Source organism: Netta rufina (genome assembly GCF_964035555.1).
Source record: "Netta rufina genome assembly, chromosome: 19".
Classification (NCBI taxonomy): Eukaryota; Metazoa; Chordata; class Aves; order Anseriformes; family Anatidae; genus Netta; species Netta rufina.
In genome coordinates, this window is record NC_140143.1 from 1,228,492 (window position 1) to 1,256,263 (window position 27,772).

Genomic DNA, 27,772 nt, shown 5'->3' on the forward strand with positions numbered 1-27,772 from the left:
CTGCCCCAGGGGAGCCCCAGTGCCCCCATACAGGGCTGATCCTGCGCTGGTTGCAGTGTGCAGGGACCCGGGGTTGCTGCAGGTGGTGGCAGAGGGGTACAGGGACACCACACGGGCAGCTGGGGATGGAGCCGAGCAGACCCACACCAACGGGACTGGGATTTGGGGTGCCGAGGGGCTGCAGGGCTCTGCAGAGCTGCCCCCTAAGTGCCCCCAGGTGCCGTGGGGCGCACAGGAGGGGGCCTCAGTGTGGTGAGGGGATGGAAAAGAAGAGACGGGATTCTGGCTGAGCGGCACGATCGTTTTCATGGCAGACGACAGAGTTACAGACAGCGGAGCACGCAGGGGATGGCCTGGGCCCAACCCCGCTGCTCCACCACAGAGATACGAGATCATTTCTAGAAACAGAACTGGGGGGGGGGGAGCGGAACAACCCCCAAAATCCCCCTCTCCCCTGCCCAGCAGAAAACAGGGGGGGGGCTCCCCCCCCCCGGGGCACCCTGCTTGTCCTGCTCCTGGAAGGCGAGGCGGCGCAGGGTGGGGGGCACAGCCCCCGGCACGGCACCGCAGCCACCGGGAGAGCGCTAAAACTACCACGGCTAGAACGACCCCACGAGAGACAGCACGGCCCCGGGGCTGCCGGGGGGGTGAAGGGGGTGGGATGTGGGGGGGAGGGGGGTGGCAGGGCCGGGCCGGGCCAGCCCAGAAGCCCCCTGCTCTGCTGCCGGGTGCCCCCCCCCCCTCCCCGCCTCCCCGGGGGGGAACCGCGCCGCAGCCCCGCGCCCTCGGCGCTGCCCAAAACACGACCACGAAACACGCACACACACAACCCGCCCGGCACCGCCGCCGTTGCCCCAATTTGGGGGTCCCCTCTTGTCCCCCGGGGGGGGGTCCGGGGTGCTTTGGGTGCCCCCGCTGCTCACAGCAGAACCAGGCTGGGGTTGCGCAGCTGCCTGTAGACCTGCAGGAGCTTCTCCGCCGTCACCGCGCTCTCCTCGCCCAGGGGCAGCCGGTCGCGCAGGGACTGAGCCTCCTTCAGCAGCATCTGCGAGGGAAACGGGGAGGTGGGGGGGCGTGAAAAGCCTCGGGGGGGGGGTGGAAAAATGAGGCACGGGGAAGGGAAGGAGGTTTTGTGGCTCACCTCGTGGTTGGCCTGGATCTGGCGCAGGTACTGCATGCGGAGGTCGGGGGGGCCCGAGCCCTGCGCCGCCTGCTCCAGCACCAGCGCCTGCGGGGAGAGGGGTTCTGCTGGGGGGGGGCAGCTCCAGGAACAAAGAGCCCAGGGCAGGAGGGAGCTCCCCCCAACCCGGCCACGGCACAGCCGTGCAGATGGGACAACCCATGGGGCGGATGGCACGACCCCACAGGTGCCACCTGGGGATTTGGGGCACCGACACCACGGCTTGGGAAGGGAGCGGGGTCCAAAAGGGTCCCGATCCTCAGCCCTGCGTGACACCGGGCTCATCTGCCACACGGTGGTGCCAGAGAAAACATCCCCAGGCACCCAGCTGGGCCCCGAGGGTTTGGCCCCAAGGCATCGGCTTTGCCTGGGGACCCCGGGGCTGTGTCTGGGGGGAGCTGGGGGGCACGGGGGGAGCGGCACGGCCCCGCAGCTCGGGGTACCTGGATGCGCCGGATGACGGCGTGGTGCATCCTGCACATGTCGGCCAGCGACGGGCTCTCCATGAAGATCTCCACCGCCTGGATGGGGCCCGCCGGGCTCAGGTCATTCATGGCCACCTGGGGGAGAAGCAAATCCTCGCTGGGCACAGCAGTGCCAGGGGAGGGGGCGGCTCCGGGACCCCACAGGCAATAGGGCTGGGACAGCGAGAGCGGGCTGGGCCCCGAGCAGCAGCTGCCATTCCTCCCGTCCCTGCTCTCTGCACGCCCCTCATTTGCTCTCCAGACCTGCACAAGCAAACGCAGCAGCAGCCAGAGATGCTGCCAGCCCTGCTGAGAGCATCAGAGACCTTGCTCGGCCCCTCCGAGGGGTGCTCGCCCGGCTCCAGTGCCCGTTGGGCTCCAGCTGAGCCCTTGGGTGCTCCCGGAGCCCTGCTGGGACCGGCGCTGGACATGGGCACAAGGACGACCCGATGCCTGTGCCCCGATGGGATGTGGGCAGCCACCCCGGCAGGTTTAATCCAGCAGGCTTAGCCCAAGCAGAATTAATGCTGTCGCTGATCATGCTGGCAGTGTTAGTGCTCTCGAGTGTGAATCAGCCTGAGCCAGGGCACTGCCGGCACGCACGGGCCCCTTGCCGGAGGGCTGTCCGGCCGTGGCAGAGCACTGGATAGCAGTCAGAGCTTTTCCTTTACACTTTGAGGCAGATTTTTGCATTAGAGGGAGGGGAAAATTGCAGCAGATCAGGATTACGCCCAGAATCCACGCTCTCCCCTCGCTTTGCAGGCGCAGCGCAGCACAGCAGCACAAAGGAGCCTTGGGGAAGGGTTGGGGAAAGGGGGGGAGCAGCAGCACAGCCCTTCCAGCCCGGCACGCGGCGCACCCACGGGATGCCAGCCAGCCCGGGGCATCACCCCGCTCCCCCACGAGGAGCCAGGGGCTGTGGGACGGGCCCCGGGGTGTTTCTCTGCAGGGCTAACCCCGTCCTTGCCTCTCGGACAAGCAGCTGCACCTCGCCTCCGTCCGGAGCCGCGCCGCGCACCGCCGCCACCTCCCCGCTGCTCAGAGCCTCGGCCCCGGCGTTCTCAGCCAGCAGCCAGCGCAGCGTGGCACAGCTCAGCGGGACATCTGGGGACAGAAGGAAAGAAAGCCGAGCTCGTTACGCCTCTGCTCGCCCTCCCTGGGGCTCAGCAGCCGGGCTGAAGCCGGAGCCACGCGGGCAGCGGGGAGCGGGGAGCGGCGAGCGCCTGGTGCAGCCCGCGCCTGCAGCTGCTGCCACGCCGGGGGCTTGGGGACCCCAAAAACAGCTCCCCCCCACCGCCAAGCTCGGCCATGCAGCTGCCACCACGGCCACGTTTCAGCCCGGGAGCTGCCACGCGCTCCCACAGCCAGGAAAGGGGCTGGGGACCCCCCCGTGCCATCCTGGAAGGCGAGCGCACCTCCCCGGCACCCACCCCGGCAGCTCCCTGCAGGCAGCACCCACCTGAGCTGGAGGTTTTCAGCGCGGCTTTCAGCAGCTCCGAGGACACCCTGATGGAGGCTGCCGAGGGGGGCAGGCTCCCCTCTCCCCCCGCTTTCGGCTCCCCGGGCTCAGTCTGCTCCCCGGAGGCTTTCAGGAAGGTCTCCACGGGGTCTGGGGGCGCGGGGAGCGCAGCCGCCGGCGGGGAGGCGTCCGGCCCGGGGGGGCTGCTCTCGAAACGCAGGCACTGGAGCATGTCAATGGTGCATTCGCTGAGGGGCAGGCAGATCCCCTCTCTGTCCGGGGACAGGATGGGCGAGTCGTCGGGGAGGAGGTCGTCCAGGGCCTCGGAGGAGTCGGAGCCGCTGCCCAGGATGTCCCGCAAACTGTAGTAGAGGGCACAGGAGATGGTCAGGGGCAGGTCCAGCTTGGTGTCCGCGGCAGAGCCCAGGGGCAGCGTCAGCTCCCTCTTGTTCCCCGGGAGGAGCTGGTCGATGGGGAAGGTGAAGGTGGTGGCTGAATCCGCGGACTCCTCCTCTAAGGCACAGGGGCTGGCCAGGAGCTGAACGCACAGGGTCCAGCCCTGCTCCAGGCTGTACTCGCTGCAGTTCTCCAGCAGGCAGGAGATGGTTACGGTATCTCGGAGCAGGAGGCAGCTCCAGTTGGCAGTGACAGTGCAAGCTATGGGCTTCTGGCCTTCTTGGCTGGACAGCAAAGCCGCGCTCACGTTCATCACCTGGTTCAGGCTGGCCAGAGCTCGGTTCTTCTGGTCCACCGCCTTCTTCAGGAAGGAAACTCTGCAAGGGACAAAGCGCCAGGGCTGAGACGGCGAGAGGGATGGAGGCTGGGGCACCCCCAAACACCCACAGCACCCCAGCGGACCCTGACGCGGGGCTGTGGCCGGCGAGACCCCAAAAACAGCCCTCGGGTGGCAGCCCCCAGCGATGGGAAGCGTCGGGGCAGCGCGTGGCGGGCGACAGATCCCGCTCAGAGCTTCGGGAATCCCCCTGCAAAGAGGGGGGGGCCTCGTCTGTGCCTCCTCCCCGCGCACAGATGGCCGCAGAGGTCTGAGGCACGCGTCTGCCCTGCCTGCGACTGCGGGCTTGGCAGGAGCCGCGGGACGTCTGGGCCGCTGGCACCCTGCCTCTCCCACCTTCTGGCGCCGAGGCTGTAAACACCAGCCCGCCCGCGGCAGCGCCGAGCTGCCGGCGCCGAGAGCAACGAGGGCAGCAGGCAGGGCTCTGCCAAACTGTTCGCACTCTCCCCAGGCTGGGGGCTTCCCCAGGCAGCCTCCTGCAGGAAGCGCCCGGGGAGAGGTAAACGTCGGAGCTGTTTCCGCAGGGGATGTGGCGAGCAACTCCCCGAGCCAGGAGCCGATGGCCAAAAATCCAGCGGGGCGCCCGGGGAGGGGCTCGGGCAGCAGGAGGGCACAGCCCTGCCCTGTACCTCTCCGAGGTGTTGCCTATCCCGGACAGCAGCTGCTTGATCCTCCGGCCGATTTCGGCGGGCGTCAGCTCCACGTCAGCGTCCTCGGGGCTGCACAGGTCGCAGGTCATGAGGCGGCCTTTGGCGGACAGGGCCAGCAGCTCCGATTCCCCTGCGGGACAGAGGCGGGCACAGGTCAGGGGCTGAGGGGACGGGGACCACGAGAGTGGCCACAAAATGCACGGCTCCAGGGGCAGGGGCTGCCTCCTGCCTGCCCCGTCCCCACCACGCTGCCCGGGGCCCAGCCGTGCTTCCAGCACCACCCCAAGCGCTCGCCAGCGGCAGCAGCAGGAGGAGCTGGGTGCTCGGGGCACTGCCACGCAGGTTCCTGGTGGCAGAGCTCTGTGAGATGCCTGCAAAATCCTCACGGCTCGCCTGTCCTGGCCCTGCTCGCTCCTCGTGCTGCCCGAGGGACTCGCTGTGCTCGGAGGAGGAGGACGAGGCGAGCACCACGCTTCGCTCCGTGCCCAGACCGTGGTTGGGCACCGTGCACTGCCTGCGCCCCGGGGTGGCACCAGGAGGAGCACCACCTGCAGGCTCTGAGCTGCTGCGCCTGCAGCACCTTTGGGTGTCCCCACGCTCCCCTCTGTGCAGGGACCCGACGGGGACAGCCAGGGCCTCGCAGAAACCCCCATGGGCTGGCGGCCTCCTGCAGCACCACGGCGGCGCAGAGCCTCACGTGAGACAAACCACAAGCAGGTAGGGAGGAGAGGCTGCTCTGAGCACGCAGAAACCACTTCCAAAAACCACGGGAATCAACAAAAACGGGCGGACAGAGCCCAACCTGGCCCACGACGAGGGCAGCTCCCCAGCCCCGTCCCACCCCCAGCCCCGCCGCGCTCCCCGCCGTGCCGGCGGTACCTTCGGACGCCCGAGACGACAAGGAAAGGGCCACGACGCTACAGATACTTAAACTGGCCGGAGACAGGACGGGAGGCAGGACGCCGCCGGGGCTCTCGGCGTCCTCGGGGTCGGAGGAGTCGCCCACCCAGTCCAGGTCGACGGCGGAGATGTCCGAGTGCGTGCTGTAGTACATGTGGCTGCCGCTGCCGCAGGCGGCGCAGAGGATGGGGCCGCGCAAGGAATACTCCCTGAGCTCCGGCACCGTGGCCTCCTGGCGCTGGTCGGCCTTGACGGCCACCATCTTGCCGTAGTGGCCCACGGCCACCACGCAGTCACAGCCGGCGGCGCCGAAGAGGGGCTCGTCCTCGGCCTCTTCTTCATCCTCCTCCTCCTCCTCCTCCTCGTCCTCCGCCGCCCTGCGCTCCGTTCTCAGGGCGCCGATGAAGACGATGGGCTCCTCCAGGTGGTGGAGGATCTTCACTGGGGGGTCTGGGCTCGAAACGTCGTGGCAGCCGTCGGCGGGAGGCGAGGAGCTGAGGGCTTTGAGGGGCACGGAGCAGAGCTGGCCGTCCGGGAAGCCGCAGAGGATCATCGGCGACTCCAGCATGGCCGCGTCGATCCCGAAGAGCAAGCTGAAGAGGGGCTCTTCCAGCACAAAGCCCCCCGAGCACCACGGCCCCTCTCCGGAGCCCGCCGTGCCCGGGGAGGAGGCGCAGCACAGCACGGGCAGGAAGCGTGACGGAGCGCCGTCCTCCGGGGCTGCGGGCGGGGGGCCGGGGCAGAAGCCCACCTCGCTGACCTGCCGGTAGCGGGGGCTCTCCTGCTCGGGGCGCGGCAGCTCGTGCAGCTTCATCCACCACTTGCCGTGGGCTTGGGAGAGGGTGACGACGAAGGCGTTGAGCAGGGTGAACATGCAGAGGCTGGAGTCCGGGAAGATGCAGGCGTCCGAATCGACGGGGAAGACGCCCGAAGGGCAGTCGCTTTCTTGGCCGTCGCCCTCCGTCTGCTCCGACAACCTTTGGGCCAGCAGGCAGAGGCGTTGAGCCAAGGCACGGGGAGAAGCCAGAGCCACTCTTGGCCGCCTTTCGCCCCGGTTCTTGGAAGGAGCTCCCCACAGCGCGGATTTTAGCGTCTGCTGTGAGGGCAGCAGCCCGGAGGGAGCCGGGGGGCACAGCCCCAAACAGCCCCAAATTGTGCCCGGGGGGACTCGGGGCTGCTCTGTGGTGCTCTCCTCACCTGCTCTGCTGCTCCAGGGCCACGCAGTAAATCCCGCTGTGGGCGCAGAGGATGTAGAGCTGCCGGGGCTGGGGCAGCAGCTCCACGTGCCACACCTGGTCCGGGCACCGGTACACCGCCTGCGGGGGGGAGCAGAGGGGAGGTCGCCGCCTGCAGGGCCCCCCCAGGTGCCCACGGGGCCGTGTTTCCTCCTGGGCAGCCCCAAAATGACCTCAAATTAAAGCAGGGATCCCCTGCTTGTGCAATCGTGGGTGATTTCCAGGAATTTTTCGCCTGCCACAAGGTGCTGGGGGGCTGCACGCGGGGACAGGGCACGGCTTGCTCTCCCCGAGGGGAAGGGAAACAGAAACGCGGAGCCTGAGCTGCTCCCCGGGGAAGGAGCACGGTGTAGGAGGCAAACCCCGATCCTACCGCGGCGGCTTTCTTAGAAATGACAATGAGAAGGGATTAAAGAAAAAAAAAAAAAAAAAAAAAAAAAAGCAGCTGCGCAGAACTCAGCACCGCGGGGCGCCGGGGGGCGAGGAGCGAGGGGCGTCAGCAAGGAGGAAATGCCCCCAGATTAATGAATAATAAATAAACTTATCATTAAATTAATAAATTTATTATTAAATTAAATAAATAAGTTAATAAATAAATAAATTAATGAATCTCCAGCCAGGGGGAGCGCAGACAGCGGCACCCCCGTACCCCCAGAAGAGCCTCGGTGCGGGGTAAGCAGGGCCCAGGGGCTCCAAAAAATTCATTTACACCCCATAAAAGCCGGGTTTAGGGTGCAGAAACCCCGGTGAGGATCCCCTGGGGGGGTCAGAAGCGGGGTCCCCGCAGCCGTGCCGGGGCAGGGGGAGCCTCCTGGTCCCCGGTGGTGGTGGTGGTGGGGGGGGGGGGCAGCCTGACCTTGAGCACCTTCCCCTCCTGGTCGTAGACGTAGACGAACTCGGTGCCGTTGGAGAGGTAGATCTCGTTGTCGTGGCACAGCACGCGGGGTTTGCCCGCCACCAGCCCCCCCACCGGGCAGCAGAAGCCGGCCAGGTAATCCACCCGCGGGCACACGTGCGCCATGGTGCCGACACCACCACGGCCGGCCTGGGGCGCGGGGACGGCGCTCAGAGGGGGGGGCTGGTGGGGATGTGGCCCCCCACCCCGGGGACACGGTGACCCCGAGCTCCATCCCTCATGGCCCACCCCCCAGCCCCAAATCCCCCTACGGCAGCCCTAAGTCGCCCCAACCCATCTGCATCCCTCCAAATCCCACTAACACCAACCCCAAGCCCCTGCCCCAAATCCCCCCTCCCCAGCTCCCCCCCAAACCCCAAATGCCCCCTTGCCAGCCCCATCTCCCCCCGCATCACCCCCCAGCCCTAAATTGTCCCAGTACCAGCACCACACCCCCCACAAGGCAACACAGCCCCCCCAGCCCTAAATACCCCCCACCCCAAATCCCTCCCACCCCGCCCTCACCTTGCAGCCCCCCCAGCCCCAATCCCCCCTACATTATCCCCAACCCCCCCAATCCTCATCCCCCAGTCCCAGCCCCCCCCAGCCCCAAATCCCCCCAGTCTCAACCCCCCCACCCCCAAATTCCCCCCTCCCCATCTCCCCTTGACACCCCCCACCATCCAGCCCCCACCACTCCACCCCCCCAGCCCCAAATCCCTCCCAGACCCCCCCCATCACAGCTCAGCCCCCCCACCCTAACCCCCCAACCCCAAATCCCCCCTCCCCATCTCCCCCTGCCCCCCCCCACCCCCAAATCCCCCCCAGGCCTCCCCCCCACACCCCCAAATACCCCCCATCACCCCCCCTGTCCCCAGACCCCCCCCACGGCCCCCAAATCCCCCCCATCCCCCCCCCCACCCCCCAAATCACCCCCCATCCCCAGACCCCCCCCATCACCCCCCCACGCCCCCCAGACCCCCCCCATCATCCCCCCCATCCCCCAAATCCCCCCCCATCACCCCCCCATTACCCCCAGTCCCCCCCCATCGCCCCCCCATCCCCAGACCCCCCCCATTCCCCCCCCCACCCCCAGTCTCCCCCCCCCAGACTCCCCCACATCCCCCAGACCCCCCCAACCCCCCCCCCCAGACCCCCCCAATCCCCAAATCCCCTCCCAGACCCCCCCACCCCCAATTTCCCCCCCCCCACCTCGTCCCCCCCCCGCCCCCCGGGCGCCTCCCGGCGGGGCTGCGGGTACCGGGCGGGGGGCGCGGGCGGCTCCGCTTTACGGCTGCGCGGCGCCCGCCGCAATGGGCGGGGAGTTTGCGACAGCGGCCGTAAAGCGACGACGGGGGGGGAGTCACCAAAGTGGGGGGGGCACTATGGGGGGGGGAGGGGGTCCGGTACCGGGGGTGTGGGGGGGTCGGGGACAGGCGCAGGGAGCCGGGACACGGGGCTGGAGGCAGTGGGTTTATTAAGGGGGGGGGGTTGAGAGCCCCCCCCCCCACCGCGAACAGAGAAACGGAGCCCCCCCGGTGACCCCCCCACAAGCAACCGGGGGTCGGGGCCCCCCCAACCGGGCTCCGACCCCCTCCCAGCATCCCAGTGCCCCCCACCCCATCCCAGTGCCCCCCCATGTGTCCCACCCAGCACCCCCAGTACCCCCAGTGCCCCCCCCAGCACCCCAGTGCCCCCCCCACGTATCCCCCCCAGTACCCCCCCCAATACCTCGGTGCCCCCCCCGTGCCCCCCCAGCACCCTGGGGACACCCCAGTGCCCCCTGGTGCCCTCCCCAGTATCCCAGTTCCCCCCCCCAGCCCCTTGGTGCCCCCCCCGTACCACCCCCAGCACCCTGGGGACACCCTGGTGCCCCCCCAGCACCCCGGTGTCCCTCCCCCAAACAGGCCCTGACCCCCCCTGCACCTCGGTGACCCCCCCATGTATCCCACCCAACACCCCAGTGCCCCCCCCTGCACTTCGGTGCCCCCCCAGCACTCTGGGGACACCCCAGTGCCCCCCCCAGTGCTCCCCCAATACCTTGGTGCCCCCCCATGTGCCGCCCCCATCACCCCAGTGCCACCCCAGTGCCCCCCCCAGTATCCCAGTTCCCCCCCAGAACCCTGGGGACACCCCGGTACCCCCCCAGTGCCCCCCCCTGCACCTCGGTGCCCCCCCATGTGCCCTCCCCATCACCCCAATAGCACCCCAGTGCCTCCCAGTCCCCCCCCCAGCCCCCCAATCCCCCCCCCAGCCCCCCAAGGACACCCCATTTCCCCCCCCTACCCCTCAACCAAACCCCGGCCCCCCTCGCGTGCCCCCCCGGGCGTTATTTGGGGTCGAGCCTTGCCCCCCCCCCCCCTCCTCCTCCTCGGGCCCCCCCCCGTGCCCGCTGCAGCTGCTCCACGAAGGCCTCGACCTCCCCAAAACGCCCCGACAGCCGCCCCAGCCGCTCCTTCAGGGCGCTCAGCTCCCCGTACAGCCCGTCCAGCGCCCCCGACAGCGCCCGGATCCTGTAGGGGGGGTCGCTTAGAAGGACTGCGAGACCCCAGGGACCCCCCCAGAGGGGTTTTGTGCCCCCCTTTTCGGCCCCTCACCGGCCGTAGTCGGGCAGCACGCTGTGGTGGTCCCGCAGCAGGAGGTTGCGCAGCTGCGAGGTGATGGCGAACCTCCAGTTGTCCAGGATCACCGTCAGGTTGGCGCAGCCCTTGGTGCCCGCTGCGGGGAGGGCGGCGCTGCCGGACGGACCCCCAAAAAAGCCGACCCCGAAAGCTTTGGGGTCGGGGGAAGGGTTGCGCTCAACTCAACCCCACGGGTTCGAAGGCGCTGGGTGGGGGGCTCGGGGTTACCGTCGGTTCGCTCGTCCCACGCCGCCGGGCGCCGCTTCGGCTTCGTGGCGCAGCTCAGGGCTGCCAGGAGCAGCAGGGGGAGAAGTCGCGACATGGGGCTGTGTCGGGACAGGGCGAGGAGGATCCTATAGGGGCGAGCAGCCCCCGTCCTACAGCCTGGTGGGGGTCCCGGAGCACAGTGGGGGTCCATCCCCGCTGCAGCTCCCGGTCTGGGATGTCCCCAAAAGCCCCAAACCCTTGTGGACAGGGCAGACCCCACAGGGGAACAATCCCAGGATTTATAGGATCGCGGCCACCCCGCAATTCCCCCACCCCAAGCTGGGCCCCGCAGCTCCCAGTCCATCCCAGTAACACCGCAGAGACTCCAGCCCCGCTCCCGCTGCCAGCCCCGCGTCCCCAACGCCCCCCGGGATGAGGGCGGAGGCATCGCACCCCAAAACCCAAACCCGAACCCCAAACCCGCCACGTGGCCCCCGCAGCACGAGGGGCTGCTCGGCCGCCCCCATACCCGCAACCGGGACCCCCGCTGGGAGAAACCAGGCGGCCGCTGGGCTCGGCGAGCTCTGGCCGTGCGCGGCTCCGGCCCCCCCCTTTTTTTTTAGGATTGGGGCTGGCGCGGGGCCCGGCGCTGATTGCAAACAGGCGGCCCCGGCCCAGCGCTGAGCTTGTGGGGGGGGGGGGGGTCCAGGTGCTTTTTTTTTCGTTTTTTTCATTTTTTTTTTCTTTTTTCATTTTTTTTTTTCTTTTTTTCAGGTGTTTTTTCTTTTTTTTCATTTTTTTTTCATTTTTTCAGGTGCTTTTTTTTTTCTTTTTTTTATTCCACGTCGCTCGCAGCCCCCCCCCCCCCCCCCCCCCCGCCCCGCTTCAGTCCAGGCACCGCCGCAGCCCCCGCCACCGAGAAAGCCAGGGGGGAAAGCAAATCGCCGCAGCCCCACAGCGGGGCCGAGCCTTATGGGGGGGGGGGGGGGGGCTCAGCAGAGCCCGCAGGCAGCAGCGAGGGGCTGGGGGGGGGGCTCCGGGGGTCCCCACCACGCCGCCCCCCCCCCGCCCCGGCTCACGGCTGGGGGTGACTCCCTTGGGGGGGTGGCACAGGGGGGTGCTGCTACGGGTGCCCCCAGGAACCGGGCTGAGGTCCCAAATTCCCGGCTGGGGGGCACTGTGAGGGGGGGGCAGGCGCACAGGGGGCTGTTTGCACCCCCCCCAGCACGGCTTCGCCCCCCAGGAGGGGATGAGCACCCCTGGGGGCTCACCCCAGAGCCCTTGGTGGTGGTGTGGGGGGGGAAAATCACCCGTGCTCCCCCAGGAGCGCAGGGAGTGATGCCAAGGGGGGAACGGGCATGTGCCCCCCCCCGGGGCTGCTCGCAGGCACACGCTGGCCTGTAGGGGAGCCCCAGGGTGGCAGCAGGGAGCTGCAGGGGTGCAAAGGTGGGGGGAGAAAGGTGTCACCCCCCCACCGTCACCTCTGCAGCCTGGGGGACACCTCAGGCAGGGGGGGTGGGTGGGGAGGGGGGGCCCTGGTGCAGCCCCGAGCCCCCCAGGGACACCAGGAGCAGGCCAAAGCCGCGCTGGGGACAGCAGAGAGCGTGGCCCCCCGGGGTGAAGGTTCCTAAAAGGAGCCCCACGGGGGACGGGGCTGCCCCAAAAAAGCGAGGGGGGAGCAGGAGCAGAGCCCCCCCCTGCCCCTGGCCGGCTCCTGACCCCCGGGGGGGTGCGGGAAGCAAGGGGGAGGGGGAGGCTGAAGAGGGGACAAGCACCACTGCTGCTGCTGCTGCTGCTGCCGGGGGGCTGGCTCGGTGCTGGAGGCTGTGGGGGGGGGGCTAGGTGCGGGGCAGGCTGCACATCTCGCAGTGCTCCGTGCCCGGCTGGTTCATGAAGGTGCAGTGCTGGCAGGCCCACATGGCCGCCGAGACGGCGTGGGGCGACCCCCCCATGGCACCGTACTCCTGCAGGCCGGGGAGCTGCACGCCGACCGTGCCTGCGGGGAGAAATAAAAAAAAAAAAACAAAAAAAAAAACGGTGAGAAACAAGAAAGGGGCTGGGGGCTGCTCCCAGGTGGGCGCAGGGCTCAACCACCCCGCACCGAGCGCCGAAAACCCCACAAAGACCCCAGCCCTGCTCCCCCAGCCCCGCTCGGAGCAGGGATGCTCCCCACAGCCCCTTCCCACTGCTCTCCGTGTGGCCACGCAGCACGGGATCAGCTTTCCTCGTGCCCGAGGGGTGAGGGGGCACGGCCCCGAGCCCCCTTCTTACTGCAGAGCTGCTCGATGGTGGCCCACTGCTCCGATTTCTTCCAGGTCTGGGCGAGCTCCTCGTTCTTGGTTCTCACGGCTTCCAGCAACAAGCTGATGCTGTCCTGGAAGCCACAAACAAACAAAAGGGGAAAAATCAGCACCGGGCACTCCTCCTGCCCTCCTCCACCACTCACACCAAGCCAGAGCTGCGAGCGAGCCGCCAGCCCTTCCTAAAAGGTCTCTGGAATCACAGGAGTGATGTTTATTGGCAGGGAGTAAGACGGAGCTCAACCCCTCTGCACCCCCCGGCGTGCAGACACCCCCCCAGCACCCAAATCCTTCTCCTCCCTGCTCCGGGAGGGCTGCGGCTGAGCCCATTTCCCAGCAGGGTGCAAACTTTTCCAAACCAGGCGCCCCGGAGAGCGCCGTGCCCAGCCCCAGCCCGATCTCCAGCCGCCCAGGGTCAGCCCAGCTGCCCCGCAGATGCTCGGTCCCCGGCGCCCACGAGGCCTCTGGCAAACACATGGCTCGTTTCGCTGGCACGCCGCCCCACACGGCAAGGTCTCGGGGTGCAAATGTGAACCGGGGGCCAGGGCAGGCGCTCAGCCATCGGTGCCAGGCCAAGAGAGCAGAGCTCAGGGGCCTCGCGGAGGTGTGGGGGGGCTCTGGTCTCGTTCTCGTTACAACAGGGATTTCTGATTCTGAGATTCTGTTATAATTATTATTATTTTTTAAACGTTTCCAGCTCTCTGAGCCGCGGCCAAGTTGGCTCCATGCAGCCTGTGGCCATGCGAACAGCCGCCACCCCCTCGCTGCTCCGAGTGGTGCTCGGAGAGCTCTCGGGCCAGCCGGGGGCTTCGCTTTCACTTCTTGAACTCTCTGCTGGAAGGGCAGCCGGGAAGAACAGGCACTGGGCCAGCTGCACGTCCTGCCTGGCTGCAGGAACCCGGCCTGGGGCCGTGTCCGGGGCTGTGGCGGTGTCCTCAGGACACCAGGGGACATCGGGGGACACCAAGGGCAGGGCTGGTGGCGCTGACACGGCCGTTCCCTCCCGTTACGTACCCGCAGAGGCATGACCTCGTTCGTGACCAGGAAGAGGAGCAGATGGAAATCAGAAATGATGTCTAGGAAAACGGAGGAAGTGTTCTGGGACAGGTACGTGGCCAAGCTGTGGAAGTCCTGCGGAGACAGGGAGGTAATAAAAAAAAGTCACTTTTCCCCCCGCGTCGTAACTCCGTTTTCTGATCCACCACCAGACACTAAGGTTCCCCTTTTGAGCAAAAATCACCCAAATCACCCCCCCCGGGCTGGTTGGCTGGGTTTTAGCTAAGTGCTTCCAAGGGAGAGGACCTTTGGGTCCGCGCTGCCCCTCCGACCCAAGCACCAAACCACCCCAGCCCACGAAGGGCTGCGCCCAGCCCCATGAGACGCTGGGCAGGGGCTGTCAGCTCAACGCAAAGCCCAGTCCCCGAGGAAAAAAAAGAGGTGGATGAGGGCAAAGCAGCCCCTTCTTCCCCAGCCTCCTCCTCCCTGCTCCTCAACAGACGAGGGCGATGAGCAGCCGACCTCTCCCAGCCTGTCAGCGCCGCGCCGGGCAGCGGCCCTCCTCCTGTGCTTGCTTTTGGAGGAAGTCTTTGACATCTTTGGCACAGGCTCTTAAGAGGAGCTAGCTGTTGCTGCTTTAAAGCCACTCAGGCCTTCTGTGCGCTGGCAAAACCCCGTGCACGCCTCGGGCTGTCCGGCAGCTGCCTCTGCTCAAGGCTACGGGCCTCTTGGGCAAGAGGTCGCGGCGTTTGCAGCAGCAGTGCAGGAACAGCGCTGCCGGAGCTGCTTCAAGAGACCCTGCTCCTGTCACCAGTGGGTCCTGTCCTGTCTGTGGGGCTGGAGTGGCTCCCCACCTCCCCGGGTTATCTGGCAGAGCACAAGCAGGAGCTCAGCACCGGGGAGCAGCGTTCCCAGCCCCTCATCTGCACGCAGACGCTGTGCAGAGCAGGAAGGGGTTTGGCAAACGCCGGGCTGAGGCATGGAGGGGTGATCTCAGGGCACGACTGCAGCTGTCCTCGGGCAGCCTTTAGAGAGGAGAAGGGGAGCAGATGATGCCTCTGCGTGAGGTGGTTTTGGTGTCGAGCGCTTACCTGAGTTTCTCCCAGCACATCGCGGTTCTCGATGGGAAATGGGTTTTGAGAGATAGAAAAAGTGTAGACTGGATCCTTGGGGAAAGTCGTGGTGATCTGGAAATCCAAGAAAGGGCGATCAGAGCACTGAGAGCAGGAGAGGCAAAAGGGACACGGGAAGAAAGGCTGCTGAGAGCTGAGAGCAGGCAGGGCTCAGCCGGGAAGGCAATCCCAGCATGGATCTTCTGATGGCTTTTAACATTTCAAGGTTTATTCCAACCAGCACAACCCCAGCTCCTGGCAGCCACTTTGAATGGAGCTGTGGGAAATGCACTGAGCTCGAAGCACCACGAAATGGTGCTGCAGGGAGAGTCCCCTTTGTGAAGCTCCCCGGGGCGCAGCAGCTCCCACCACAGCTCTGCCCCGTGCTGGGAGCTGCTGCTTGGGGTCACCCCGGGGGTCTCCTTAGCACCTGGGGGGGCACAGCACAGCCCCTGACCAGGATGGGGACACAGGGGCTCTGTTCTGGGCTGGGCTGGGTGCTCAGAGAACAGCTCTGCCCCTCATTTAACAGGCTGTGCCCCTGCTTGGGGTGCACCAGCCTCCTGCCAGCACCCAGCGGTTACACCACCCTGCACCCACCTTCCTCCAGAGGTGCCTGGGTGCAGCAGCAGCCAGTGACTGACATTTCCACCAGCCCTCACTCCGGGGGCTTCAGAGCTCTGCTGTCAGTCACTCTGCCCTGACAGAGGCTCTCTGTAGGCAGAAATACCTGCCGGTGCAGCATTAACTTGAATAATGCCACTTTTTTAAGAAAAAAAGAGACAAAACAAGGTGCTTTTCACTCAGAAACGCAGCTTTCCAGACTGCCCCTAACTGCGTGTTCCATCAATCTGTTTTCATCTTAATTACACCCCAGGTAGCCCGGAAGCAGATGCCTTTACTGCTTGAGTAATAAATACGTTCCAGAGCCGCCGGCTGGCAAGGGGCGTCGGGGGGACCTGCACGACGGGCCCCTTGTCCTGAACACGGCGTTTCCCCAGCTGGCACGTCGCCCTACCAGCCCGAGGGCTCCAAAATTGGGCAGTTTGTGGGCTCGCAGGTTGTGCGCTCGAGGCAAGAGCAAGGGGGAAGCCTCCGGGCTGCCAGCTTCCCCGCGCCGCGGGGCAGCGCCTGTGCCAGGGGCAGCTGGGCCAGACCAGTTGCTTCGGGAGGATTTAATCGTTATTGGCACCGCCTCCGACTCCGGCAGCATCATCTGTCATCTGAATTATTTGCTTCCCTGCCTTCCACGCACCGTAACACTTCCCTTCCGAGCCAAAAGGGCAGAGCCGTGCCGCAGGGCCTGGCAGGGCTCGCTCGGGGGCAGGCGGTGGCCCTGCTCCAGCCAAGCCCCGTGCTCTGTCTTGTCCTCCCTCCCCCAGGAAAAGGCATTTTTGGAGCAGCAACCCGGTCTGCTGAGTCACTACAAGGAGCTGGAGTCTTAATTGCTGCTAAGACAGACAATGGGAGCTTTCTAATGAGCTCCCCTGTCAGGTGGTGCCCAGCACACGTATCCGTGGGGCTGGCTGCTTCCCCTGCCGGATGGCTCCGTGCCACCTCCACGCAGTGATAAGAGCAGGCAGGGCCTTCCCGGGCAGCAAACCTCTGCACCACTGCATGCTGCTCCCCACGAGCACTGCAATCACCCTGGGTCACGCCGCCTCCTGCACCTCTGCGCTAGGAATTCCTCTCCGCAGAGGTAAAAGAGGAGAGGAGCAGAGCCCGTCCCACAACTCAGCTCCGGTGTGAATTCCAGAGGTGGGTGAGGAAGCTCGCTTTGTCCCCACCACCTCTGGCTGCCGTCAAAGTGCAGCAGCTACTTACATCTATGATCAGGTACTCGACTGGGAGCGGGCGAGCCAGCTGGGTGATCTCGTTGCCAAACTTGTCTATGTCCTGGAAGAAGAAGAAGAAGAGGAGTGTTAATGCCCGGTGCAGAACGGTGTGAAGCAGGAGGGACGCTGCCCTGGACACTCGTGTTGGAGCTCGGGGATTTTCAGGATGTAGGAAGGAACCTGCTGGCACCACACCGTGTGCTGGGGTCAGGGCAGAGCTGCCCAGCTCCATGCAGCTCCCCGAGGTTTGAGCCCTCTGCAGCTCTAAGCCACTCACCCATCTCCCTGCGAGCCAAGGGAGTGTTTTGGGACAAACACAGCACCTTGGGCTTGTTTTGCCTCTACCATCACCACCAGAGAGACGGGCAGCATTATCTGAGCAGAGTAAAGGCCACTTAAGGTGCAGAATTGTCGTGGAAGGGAGGGAGAGCTCCACATCTGCGTCCTCAGCCAAGGCAAACCCGACTTTCTGCAGATCTGGCCACGAGTCCCTGCTCTGACCACTCGAGTCCTGCTCGGGAACTGGCAATCCAGGCATTTCCTCCTGCAGACCTGAAGGGCCAGCACACTGCAGCGCGCAAACTTGTTTGGCTTTGCCAGGCGAATTGAACATAAAGTTTAATTATGGAGAAAAATGGCCAGCATATGTTCATTAATCACAAAATGACAATTAGACGTGATTTATGTCAAACACGCCGAGTTCAAACACAGCTTCAGAAATAAATTCATAAGAAGTGACACTTTTCATTAAAGATTCTGTAAGAGGGGGTTGTATTCTCTCCCTAAATCATCACTTAACATGTTATAAATCATTCATCGGGCCCCATATAAATTACACGCCCATAATTCCCGATCAGAGACCCTACATAAAAGTTTGCATTGAGCGAGCGGGGTCCCAGCAGCCAGAGGCAGACCCGAGGCTGCTGAGACCCACGGGCACCCCGACACCCACGGGGGCTTTTGGGGAGCTCTGCGAGCAGCCACGAGCTGCGGATTTGGGGCAGCACCCCTCGGGATGAGCCGGTGAGTGATGGAGCCACGCACTTTGGGACGAGCTGCCCGTGGCTGACAGCCTCCCCTGGCGAGCTGTGTTTTTCCCTATTTTTACACCCCCCCCCCCGCTATCAGCATTTCTCAGCCCCGCTGGTATTTACGCAGCTCAGGTATGCGTCGAGGCAGCCAGCACCCCGCTCTCACGCCCCGCTCTCCCGCTGCACCCCGCCGGACACGGCCCGAGCAGGCTGCAGCTCGCTGCCCTGCTCCAGGCAACAGCCCCCCCCCCTTCCACGAGCCCCCTCCCCACCTCCACCCCGAGCAGCCCCTGTCCCCAGGAACGGCTCCCTTTGTAGGAATCTACCTTCCAGTCTTTGAAGCTCCTTTTAAAAGCAAGCCCGATAAGGATCTCTTCTCCTTGAACATGACAGGTTGTTGGCCCCGTGGTTATTTCAGCAACAAGCCCGGTGGCTTGTGGCCTCAGATCTCTCTGGCTCTGACAGGAGCAGCAGGAGACGTGGAGCCTTTTCAGAGAGATCACAGGGCCTGCGAGCTAACCTGCTTCTAGATCGCAGCGATACCGCAAGAGTCAGGAATCAAATCCAATCAAACCAAATCGGCTTCCCAAACACAATCCTGCCCCTGCAAGAAAGAACCTGCAACAACTCACACATAATTAGCCCATCTGGAATTCATTTTCAAATCTAATTAAGTTCTAATATGCAGAAACATTTTTCCAGCACCTGTTCTCTTTAATCTCCGCCTCTGGGGATTTCCATGTTAAATGCCTCCTTTTTAATGTCACGCTGCCGAGGCCTTCGAGACACGCAGGGCACAGTTAGCGCCGCGCTGCAACCTCGCTGCCCCCGGCTCAGAGGGTCTCGACGCGTCCAGACCCTGCCACAAAACCACCCCCCCTTGCCCACGCCGGCGCTCTCCTGCAGCCCCCCGTGCACCGTTTTATTAGGCAATTACGTTTTAAAGGTCCTAACAAACGTCAAGCTGGGAGGGAGACATCCTCATCCTGCGTTTGGCCGCGGAGCACGAGGTGCTGTGCTGCCGTGCCTCGCACCCCCAGAGCCCCCCAGCCACCAACGTGCTCCGTTAAGGGAGGGCAGGAAGCGGTTAACGGAGGCACAGCTATCTGGCACCTGGACAGAAATCAGGCAGCACGGCCCCCCCGGAGGATCCGGACAATGAATCATCCCGAAGACAGGAGCAAACTGCAGATTGCATCAGGCGCTGCGATGGGAGCCTTCGAAACCGCTGGTTGGAGGCAGAAAACGACGGGATCGGGCAAAGGTGGTCCTGGGGGGCTTCTGCATCTCCAAAAGGAGGGCGATGGCAGCTGGCACGGGGCTGAGCAGCCCTGGCTCTGGGTGCTAAGGGAGCCTGGAGCCACCTTTCCCTCTGCTGCTGTCCGGGAGCTGCACCGGGCTCACCCTCACCCAGACAGGCAGCCGACGATGTGCAGAAACGAAGCGACTTTTCTCCGAGTAAGCAACAGGTCAGGGAGAGTTGAAGCCCTTCTCAGGAGACTCCCCGTGAGCTAATCGAGCATCCTCCTCCCCGGAGCAGCTGGGACATTTAAGGCTAGGAAGGCTTTTCCAGCCCAGCACAAGCTCTGGGCGGAGGCCAGGCAGGGGAAGTCCGTGGCTGCTGGTGAGAGCTCCCTGCAGAGGTCTCTGTGCAGCCTGGCTATTGCATCCTGCCCGGGAAGAGGATTTCAAAGTGCAGGGGCAGAAGCAACGCGTGCCACGAGGGGGACAGCGTGGCTGAGAGCAGCTGGGGGTCCACGTCCCGTTTGGTCACTGCCCGGGCCAGATGGGAGCACATTTGTTCACGAAGACGTCTGGTCGGACATAGCCTCGAGTGTTGTAAAGCAAAAATGCTCTTGCTGGACCCCGTGGGGGCAAAGGGCTCTTTCACAACACTGGTGCCATTGTGAAGGGTTCTTGTCTTACAGCATCCCGAAGAAATGCTGGGGAATAGCGAGGCAGCTGTAAAATGCAACTCGCTGCACGGATGAGATCTTCGTGTTTGCTCTGTGCTGGGGTAAACAACTGCAGGAAGAGACAAAGCCTTTCCCAGTCCCCAAATCCGATTGTTGAGACGTTTCAAAGGGTTGTAAAACACAGCGATCCTCCTTCCTGCTCTGTTTGGGCTGCGGGAGCAGAGTTTGGCCCCGCTGCAGCTATAGGCCCAGCAGAGTGGGAGCAGGGAGCGTGCAGGCAGCGCGCTGCTGGGCACAGGCAGCCTGACGAGAAGGATCAGACCCGACTGAGGCACTGAGCAAGCAATTTCAGCGCTGGGTAATCATCCCACAGGTTGGAAGTTACATTCTTAGCAAAATTGAAATCAATATGGTTGTTTTTTTAGAGCCAGACGGATGAAGGAGGTAACTGCTGAAGGGCAGAAGGCACAGAAGATGTCCGTGTGTCATTCAGCCGGGCTCTCCCTCGCCCAGCTGGGAAACAAGGCGGAGTGCTCACTGCAACATCCTCGTCTTTGCCTGCAAGCAGAGGGCTGCCCCTGCTTCTGCCCCTGTGCCTTGACACCAGCGACTCCTTTGTGAGTCTCCTTGCACTGAGCTTGCCATGCAGCACGTGCTGCTTGTGCAACGCCCAGCCTGGGAACGGCGCTGCGCCGTGACGCTTCTCAGGCAACCCGGGAGGCGAGGGGGATGTCTTCATCCTTCTGGCTGATCTTACCTGGAGGGGCGTCTCTCAGAGGGAAGCAACTTGTACTCGCCGGTCCCCAAAGCCCTCGACTTTCACGCTAGAGCAGAGCTCCAGCCTTCACAAGCCAGGAAAGCAAAGGCTGCGTGCGGAAAGCACGGGCTGCCAATTCCACTGGGGTGGTTCCTCCGAGCAGCAGGGCTAGTGGCCAACGTAAAGAGAATGGTAAAGACATACAGAAATCACAAGGCTAGAGGCTCAGGAAAAATGCCTCATCCTGGCAGGACAACGCTGGTGCCATCAGTTTTTCTGTTTCCACGGGAGAAAAGCCCACCCCTGCCACCACGCTGCCGTCACGTTCAGCAGAAGGGCTGCAGCTCCGGGGTTGTGGAAGCCCCCGCTTCCACTCTGCAAACACAAAGTGGTGCAAAACATGCAAGAATGGCTCGCTGCCTGAAGATCGATGTCCTTTTATTTCCTGGCAGCTGTGTGCGTGCACTGAAGCCCCTGAAGCTGCAGCTCTCCTACCCCTTCCCCATCGGGGGGCATTTCCTAGCAGTCACTGCTCCAGTACCAGCACCAATTGCAGGCAGAGAACCACCTCTGAGCAGCGTGACTGAAGCACTGCTGCTGGCGTGCACTGCACCGTACAGACATCAGCACCTCTGCTATCTGCAGGGGTGGAGGCGAACCTACTCCCTTTACCCTGCTACAGGAGACACACGAGTTCAAGAGATTTTTTCTTCTTGCATCTGGATGCAAAGTTGTGCTATAAATACATCCGTGCTAGACCAGCGCTGACCTTCTGGTTTGCATCCAATTATAATAAATTTGTACAGCCCCTTTCATCCTAAAAGGCTTTTCAAACGAATATTTGCACGTAACGTTGAAATGTATCTGGGGATTTCTCTCCCTCTACACCAGTGGGAGCTTCTCAGCCCGACACAAAACGCAGCAACTGGCCAAAAGCGCAGCTTTCTGCCCCAAAACAGATGTGGGGAGACAGCACAGGGGGGGAACCCCCCACATCAAGGACTGGGGCGAAAGCTGCTCAGCTCCTGCAGTTTTGACAGAGAAAGGGGAAGAAGGGTGCTGCACCACGAACCAGATGGCCGTAAGCATGCGGCCAAGCAGCGGACTCCTGCTCCTCGCAGTGTATTTAACCAGTGCTTTGACACCATCGCTGTCACCAACCCAGTAACCATGAGGTAGTGTCTCTGACCTCAAGCCTTGCACATTTAATGAGACCCCAAAGGTTTTCAAAGCCAGGAGTGACTAAGCTTTCCATTGATTTAAGCACATTCCAAAAAAAAAAAAATAATAATAATTAGGACATCCTACAGCCAAACACGTTTAAGGCTGGGGGACAATCACACCCGCCAGAGCAGTCCTCAGGCCTTCCTCGAGCACATCATGAAAAAGGCAATTAGGGAGAGGAGTTATAAAACACGAACTAAGCTGCAGCCCGACCCAGTGAATCAGTGGCTGATGGAAATTTCCAGAGAAGGCTGGAGCCATCAGCGTGCGTTTTGTTTATCTCCCTGCTTCAGATTACGAATTGCAGGGAAGACCTTGGGGGGAACACCCACCGGCTTCCTGCTCCCAAACACCCAGGGTGGCCCACATGTGGGACCCAGACCTGCGGGACCTCCTGCGGGGCTGCACCCCGATGTGGCACGGCGCGGGCTCCCGCGGAGCAGGACCACAGCACGCCAGGAGGTGAAGTCATCTCCGCACTCCAGGCCAACCATTGCACAACCCAGCCCCGCTGCATCTCCAACGGACCCGGCTTATCAGCTCCTAGCAGCGAGCTGTCTGCGTGCCGAGGGAAAAGGTGAGGGTTTTAGCTGCTTTTCCCCAGAGGACGGATCGCTCTCAAACGTTGGATTTAGCCAAAAGGTCCTCCTCGTTTTCAGGTGGGGTTAAAACAACCCAACAGTGCGGCATCGAGGGGTAGAGGGGGGTTAGAGTCTCGTGGGGTAATTCACCCAGGCTGGCATCTATCAGTCTCAGGCTCGGGCAGTGCAAGAGCATCCTGACAAGCTCCTTTCCTGCTGATGGCGCACAGCGTGCTCGTTTCAGTTGTCTCAAACAATGGCAGCTCTGCATATCCTGTACTGCTCAGCAGACAGCTTTAATACAGATGGCAGGAGCGCTGCAGGCTGAGCAGGCTTTGAATATCAGACACAGACAAGAATGAGATAACTAACTGGGGTGATGGATGGCTAATTAGCTGGCAAGCAGTGCCATTAATTAATTCCCCTGTCCTTGCTCACAGGGCACCAACATACACAAGTTTGAGCAGCGGTGCCATTAGCCTCCACGGAGATCCTGTCCCCAAGTTTCTAACTCAGCCCCGCAGATACTGGAGGTCTGAAGATCTGCAGAAACAACTGCCAAGTGAACAGTGACAGTCCATTCATCACGAAAACTGTACCGAGAACTGCAGCAGGCCAGACACCAGCAGTGCTCTAGCATGACACTTCAATAGGAGCGTCCTGGATGCACGCAGGATGCAGCTATCCCTCACTGTCCTCACCGGGCACAGGCAGGAGTCCCAGTGCTAGGGAGGAACACCAGGGACGCCTTTGGGCCCTGCCACTGCTCTGGAAGCCTTCTCACCCTCCTTTTGTTGCAGAGAAGCACGCACAAGGCTCTTTCTCCTCTTGCTGCATGAGCTACACTAACTTTTGGTGCATCTGCTACCCAGTCGGTGCCTGTCGGCGTGTCACACACGAGCAAATCCCCAGCACTGCGTAAGGAACCCGCTGCTTTCGCTGCGCTGTTTGTGCTAGCACACATCGCACAACCGTGGAGGAAGCTGAACGCAGCTGGGGGTTAAAATCAACAGAGAGCCACGGCAGATTCAGCCAACAAATACAGAAGAGGAGGTGAATTCAGAGCACTTGCTATGGGCTCTCAGCGGATCGCCGCAGCCCTTATTTAGAAGCTGGCTCGCCAATGGCTACTGCAGCACTGGAAACCCTAACAGCACTTTTACGAGGGGGAAATGGAGCTTATGCAATTACTTTGCAGACATGTGGTGAACGGTTACTACTGAAAATAGTTCAGACCTCAAAGACATCCTTTCCTGAGCTGGCCATGCCGATTTCCAGGCACGCAGCAGAGCTGTTTTCGCAGCTCCCCCACCCACGAGCACGCAGCGCTTACCTTATAGAACACATCAGGCACATACTGCTCGCTGCTGGACTCCTTAGCGTAGCCCAGCTCCGGTGCATCTCGGCAGGGCAGCAGACACTCATCCCGAACCAGCGCCATGCACTGGTTGGAGACCTGGTACCCCTCGAAGTGAACCTGGTTGTCGGGACCACCTGCAAGAGAAGAGCCCGGGTCAGAGCTACGCAGGAGGGAGATTTGCTCGGAGCAGCTCGGAGAGGCACGGCTCAAAGGGCTCTGTAAGACACGACGGTGCTTGTGACAGTGAGGAATGGTGAGAAGACAGTGCCTGTGCTGCTGCACGGGGAGCATTTCTAGTCAGGAGTTCTCCTTGTAGTTAGCAACGTGCACTTCTCAGCTCTATTTTCACACCTCGCCTAATGGGACAGCGAGAGCACTTTGCCAGGAGCTTAAACAAAGCCAAGCTGCCCTCTTGGAAAGCTCCCGACAGCGTCCACCCCAGCACCCTGCAGGTATCCTCTCTCTTCCACAACATAAACCAGGCACACAACTCCTGCAAGCCTGTTTTATTTCCAGTGTACCACGAGCTGCGGAGTCAGGGTTTGTCACCTAGCAATGTCAGGCATAAGAAGAAAAAGTGTTTTCTCAGCCCATAATGGATGGCTCGGTGGAAATCTGACATGGAAAGTGGAAATTAAGACCCTGGCTCACTGATAGATCACATGTTTGGCGCTTTAATTTGGATAATGTAAGCAACATCGGGTCATATGTCATTAGAATACAACTGGAAAGAGAAGATACAGACAGATGGTAGGAAAACATTACGATTTCCAAACCTAGGAATTCAGGAGGGGAGAGGAATTAATCCATGTAGAGGATTTAAAGGCAAAGTTGATGCAAACTATCCAATTATATTTATACTGCACAAAAGGAAGGAATCAAGTGTCTAAATAGAAACCTGATGGGCTGATATAACAGAAGAGAATGAAATTATCTGGAACAGAAAAGAGGAAATATTCGTTTTCTTCCCTTTGATCTCTAGCCTCAATCACTCACTGCTCCAGAACAAACACTCCTAGAAATTAAACATAGACCAAGACATGGGGGAAGGCCTAAACAAAGCTAGCTATCATTTTCTCAGTAAAACACCCTTGTTTAAAAAATAAAAAAAATAATAAATTAAATTAAAAAGAGTGAGCGAGACGCACATTTATTTATAATGAAAGATTGATGCGTTTAGCACTCTGGAATGCAGGGGCAGCTGTCTAATTGCACGAGCTCGTTAACCGAAAGACAGCGTTTTCGCTGAAAAACGCTCCAAGAACACTTACAAAACCTGGGCTCAGAAAGGCAGCACAATATCACACTTTCAGTTTTTATATTGGATGCTGTTTGGAAGTCATGTTTTTGTTGTTGTTTTTTTTTTTTTCATTGTGCTAAATAGACCCAGAACCCAGCGTATCTGCTCCAGGGAAATTTTAAATGAATACACGTGTCATCCCATGAAGAACAGCAGATTGAACTCCTAATGCTACAACTCTCCCAGCATGTGCCAGCATCGCCTCTCGCGGCCCAGGCAGCACAAACTATTCCACAGCGCCTCTGGAGACTTGCTGTGAAAATGGCTAAAATCCGAGGTGACAAAGCAAAGCATTGTGCAGGCTTCTCCGTTTTATTCAGGCAAACAAAAAAGGCTTCCACGCACGGCAGAGCAGAGAATCCTCCGCAAGGGTTTCCCTGACAGCAGCACAAGGGAGATAAAGGACCCTCCTTTATGCTGAACCACCCAGAGTAACTTTCAGGATCTGGATTGCTGTGGTTCTGCGCTGCCGCTTTCAGGAAACAGAATTTGGAACTTAAAGATTTGAAACAGAAAAGCAATCAGCAACTATTCCCCTGGCTGCAGGCAAAAAATACTTTCTGTATCAGAGAGGTGGGTGCTCCAGGTATGAGCCTCAACTAAATTTCCTGCAGGGGACAGGGTAAATAGTTGAAGAGAAGACATCACAAGGAACAGAACAACAACAAAAAAGGTATTTTACTTGATGGAACAAGGCAAAACCCTTGTTAAATAGCACAGATGGGGACCAGGACGTTCAACTTCCTCTAGCAGAGCTGCGTATTCTACTTCTGTTAACAAAAGATAATTCGAGTGTAATCAAGAGACGCGGGCGAGCTGAGGCCAGTTTATACCTGTAGCCACAACTGTGACAAACTTGGATCCAAAGTGACCATCTGGAGAAAGGCGACAGATGTTGGGCTGCTGGTTCTGAAAGTTTCCAGCTGTGATGCACTCTTCTGCACTTAGATAATACGTGTCCTGAGGGAAGAGCAGAGATGTCAATAGAAAGGACAACACGATGTAGCCGGGACCTATTTCCCTGGTCTGCAGCCAAACAAAACTACCAACACCCTAGTAAAACATGCTTTCGTAGAAAGCTGCTGCAGAGACCGGGAAAAGAATGTGACTTATCACTCCTCCAGCCCTGAGCGTGGCTTTCGCCAGAAGGACTGTCCCACTTTCGGTTCCACCCACCTTCACACACTGGTTTTGTTACGGGGTTTCGTTTTCTGAAGGGCTGCCGCCGATTTTAGAATTACAGGAAACTGTGAGGAGGTCAACGCCTGAGCGCCCAAACCACGCACCTCGCAAAGCCCAGCCCACAGGAACATCCTCCTGCTGAATCACTTTTGCTCGCTGAATTTGCATCTCTCACAAACCCATTCTCTCCACTCGACTAACTTTTCTTAAACCACGAGCACAATTTTCTTAAAAGCAGGGTGGGAGAAGGGCTGCAGGCAGCTTTGCCTGCTATCCAAACAGCTTCAAACCCCCTAACAGCGCTCTTGGAGCTCCAGCTCCTTGTCCTTCGACAGCTTCTGAAAACCACATTTCACAAGAATTCCGGTCCCAGTGTCACCTCCAGCCCTGTCTCACTCAGTGCCCCGTTTGGCAGCATCAGCATTTAGGTGATTACACAAACCCTCAGTATCAGCAGCAGCAATCAGGGACACACTCGAGTCTCACCTTGTTCCTGCTGTACCGAACAGTCCCTTTCCGCGTGTCTTCAGAGACCAGGTCAGTAAATATCCAGCCAACCTATAAGGCAGCGTTACGGAGAAAGTTGCTTTAAGAAAGAAAAAAAAAAAAAAGAAGAAAAACCCCAAACCCACAGAAGAGAGCTTATACATTTTCTCCTAGCAGGACAAGATGTTCTTGGCTCCTCGCACAGCCCTGCGAGGGCCTGCTGCATGCTGCCTGAAGGAAATGGCTCTCCCAGCTGTGCCGGGCTCATTTGAATACGATTTCCAGGAGCAGCATGCCAGCTGGCCGGCCGGGGGCACCTGCAGCTTTATGTTTCACTATGGAATATTTTTTCATGGAAAGATCTGGAGGCTGCAAGAGGCCTCTCAGCCGCTACTCCTCCCACCCACAGCAAAAAGCATTTCCTATCGAGCATTCAGAGCAAAGCGGCATCCGAAGCGCCAGCAGATGACAAAGCAGCTCACATGATCTCATTTTGAAGCTCGCAGTCACTAGCTAAGATAAAGCTCGTGTGCTCCCACTGGAGTATGATTCACTCCAAATCAGCCTGCCCCGTTCCAAAAAACACATTCCTGCTTTTTGCATTGTTTGCACATAGGAGCAGAGATGTGTACACACACACACACACACACACAGCTGCATGAACCCTTCTCCACACACGTGCTAAAAACAGCTCTCAGCAGCCTCCTCGTGACCAGCTCCCGGAGCATTAACCCTTCAGAGGGAGAACTGCTGATTCAGGCTCCTGGCGGAGCCCAGAAAGACAAAAATCTGCAACCAGCAGCGAGCTGCACGTTAAATCACTCTGATGAAAAATGTCTGATGTGAGAAGCAAAGGGAAAGCGTGGAAATAAATAACACACACAGAAGCTTTGCTCCAGACACTGGCAAGAGGCTGAAGATCTTATCTTCGGAGAACAAAAGATCTCACCACAGATGTTTATAGTCTACCGTACCGAGTCTTTTCTGATTTGTGTTTTCTTTAGCAAGTCAATTCTTGTTTGTGTACGTCTCATTCCTGGCATTCACATGATACCAAAAGATTTCCCAAAGCAGAAAACATCAGTACAGGTTTGAGAGATGTCAGCAAACCGAGATCCCAGTGCCCAGACATCCTGATTGGGCTACTGACAGGCTGCGGGCACAAGGAGAAGGGAGGACCGAGGCTCAGCTGCTGCAGGACCTGCACCCCTAATCGAGGTCCAGATCAACTCCCCGCCGCCTGCCTGAGCAGCAACACGAGGCAGGACCCACAGATGGGAATAAAAAA

At 61.0% G+C, this 27,772-nt stretch overlaps 2 protein-coding genes across 4 annotated transcripts in view; both read right to left on the minus strand.

Annotated features, from left to right (window-relative positions):
* Positions 1 to 294: 294 nt before the first annotated feature.
* On the minus strand, positions 295 to 10,626 carry FAAP100 (FA core complex associated protein 100). 3 transcript variants are annotated; one of them, XM_084298274.1, is made up of 11 exons: positions 10,426 to 10,626; positions 10,174 to 10,294; positions 7,538 to 7,745; positions 6,644 to 6,762; positions 5,426 to 6,423; positions 4,526 to 4,676; positions 3,104 to 3,876; positions 2,612 to 2,748; positions 1,624 to 1,740; positions 1,142 to 1,228; positions 295 to 1,045 (listed from the first exon to the last, which is right to left on the minus strand). In XM_084298274.1, the coding sequence occupies exons 1-11, from the start codon at positions 10,613 to 10,615 to the stop codon at positions 920 to 922; spliced, it is 3,027 nt and encodes a 1,008-aa protein (XP_084154400.1). In that variant the 5' UTR covers positions 10,616 to 10,626; the 3' UTR covers positions 295 to 919. The 3 variants fall into 3 exon arrangements, 2 of the variants coding, with proteins under 2 accessions (XP_084154400.1, XP_084154399.1); XM_084298273.1 differs by lacking the exons at positions 10,174 to 10,294; positions 10,426 to 10,626 and adding an exon at positions 8,789 to 8,885 and having other exon boundaries at positions 7,538 to 7,726; XR_014618970.1 differs by lacking the exons at positions 295 to 1,045; positions 2,612 to 2,748; positions 10,174 to 10,294; positions 10,426 to 10,626 and adding an exon at positions 8,789 to 8,885 and having other exon boundaries at positions 7,538 to 7,726.
* Positions 10,627 to 11,416: 790 nt separating this feature from the next.
* Positions 11,417 to 27,772, minus strand: part of NPLOC4 (NPL4 homolog, ubiquitin recognition factor) — a 28,312-nt gene continuing 11,956 nt past the window's right edge. Inside the window, exons 10-17 of the mRNA XM_084298362.1 lie at positions 26,485 to 26,556; positions 25,650 to 25,776; positions 23,490 to 23,650; positions 16,637 to 16,708; positions 14,792 to 14,887; positions 13,719 to 13,835; positions 12,676 to 12,778; positions 11,417 to 12,400 (exon numbers count right to left, since the gene is read on the minus strand). Of these exons, the coding sequence (XP_084154488.1) occupies positions 12,243 to 12,400; positions 12,676 to 12,778; positions 13,719 to 13,835; positions 14,792 to 14,887; positions 16,637 to 16,708; positions 23,490 to 23,650; positions 25,650 to 25,776; positions 26,485 to 26,556 (906 nt within the window). The 3' untranslated portion in view covers positions 11,417 to 12,242. The remainder of the gene's footprint in view (positions 12,401 to 12,675; positions 12,779 to 13,718; positions 13,836 to 14,791; positions 14,888 to 16,636; positions 16,709 to 23,489; positions 23,651 to 25,649; positions 25,777 to 26,484; positions 26,557 to 27,772) is intronic.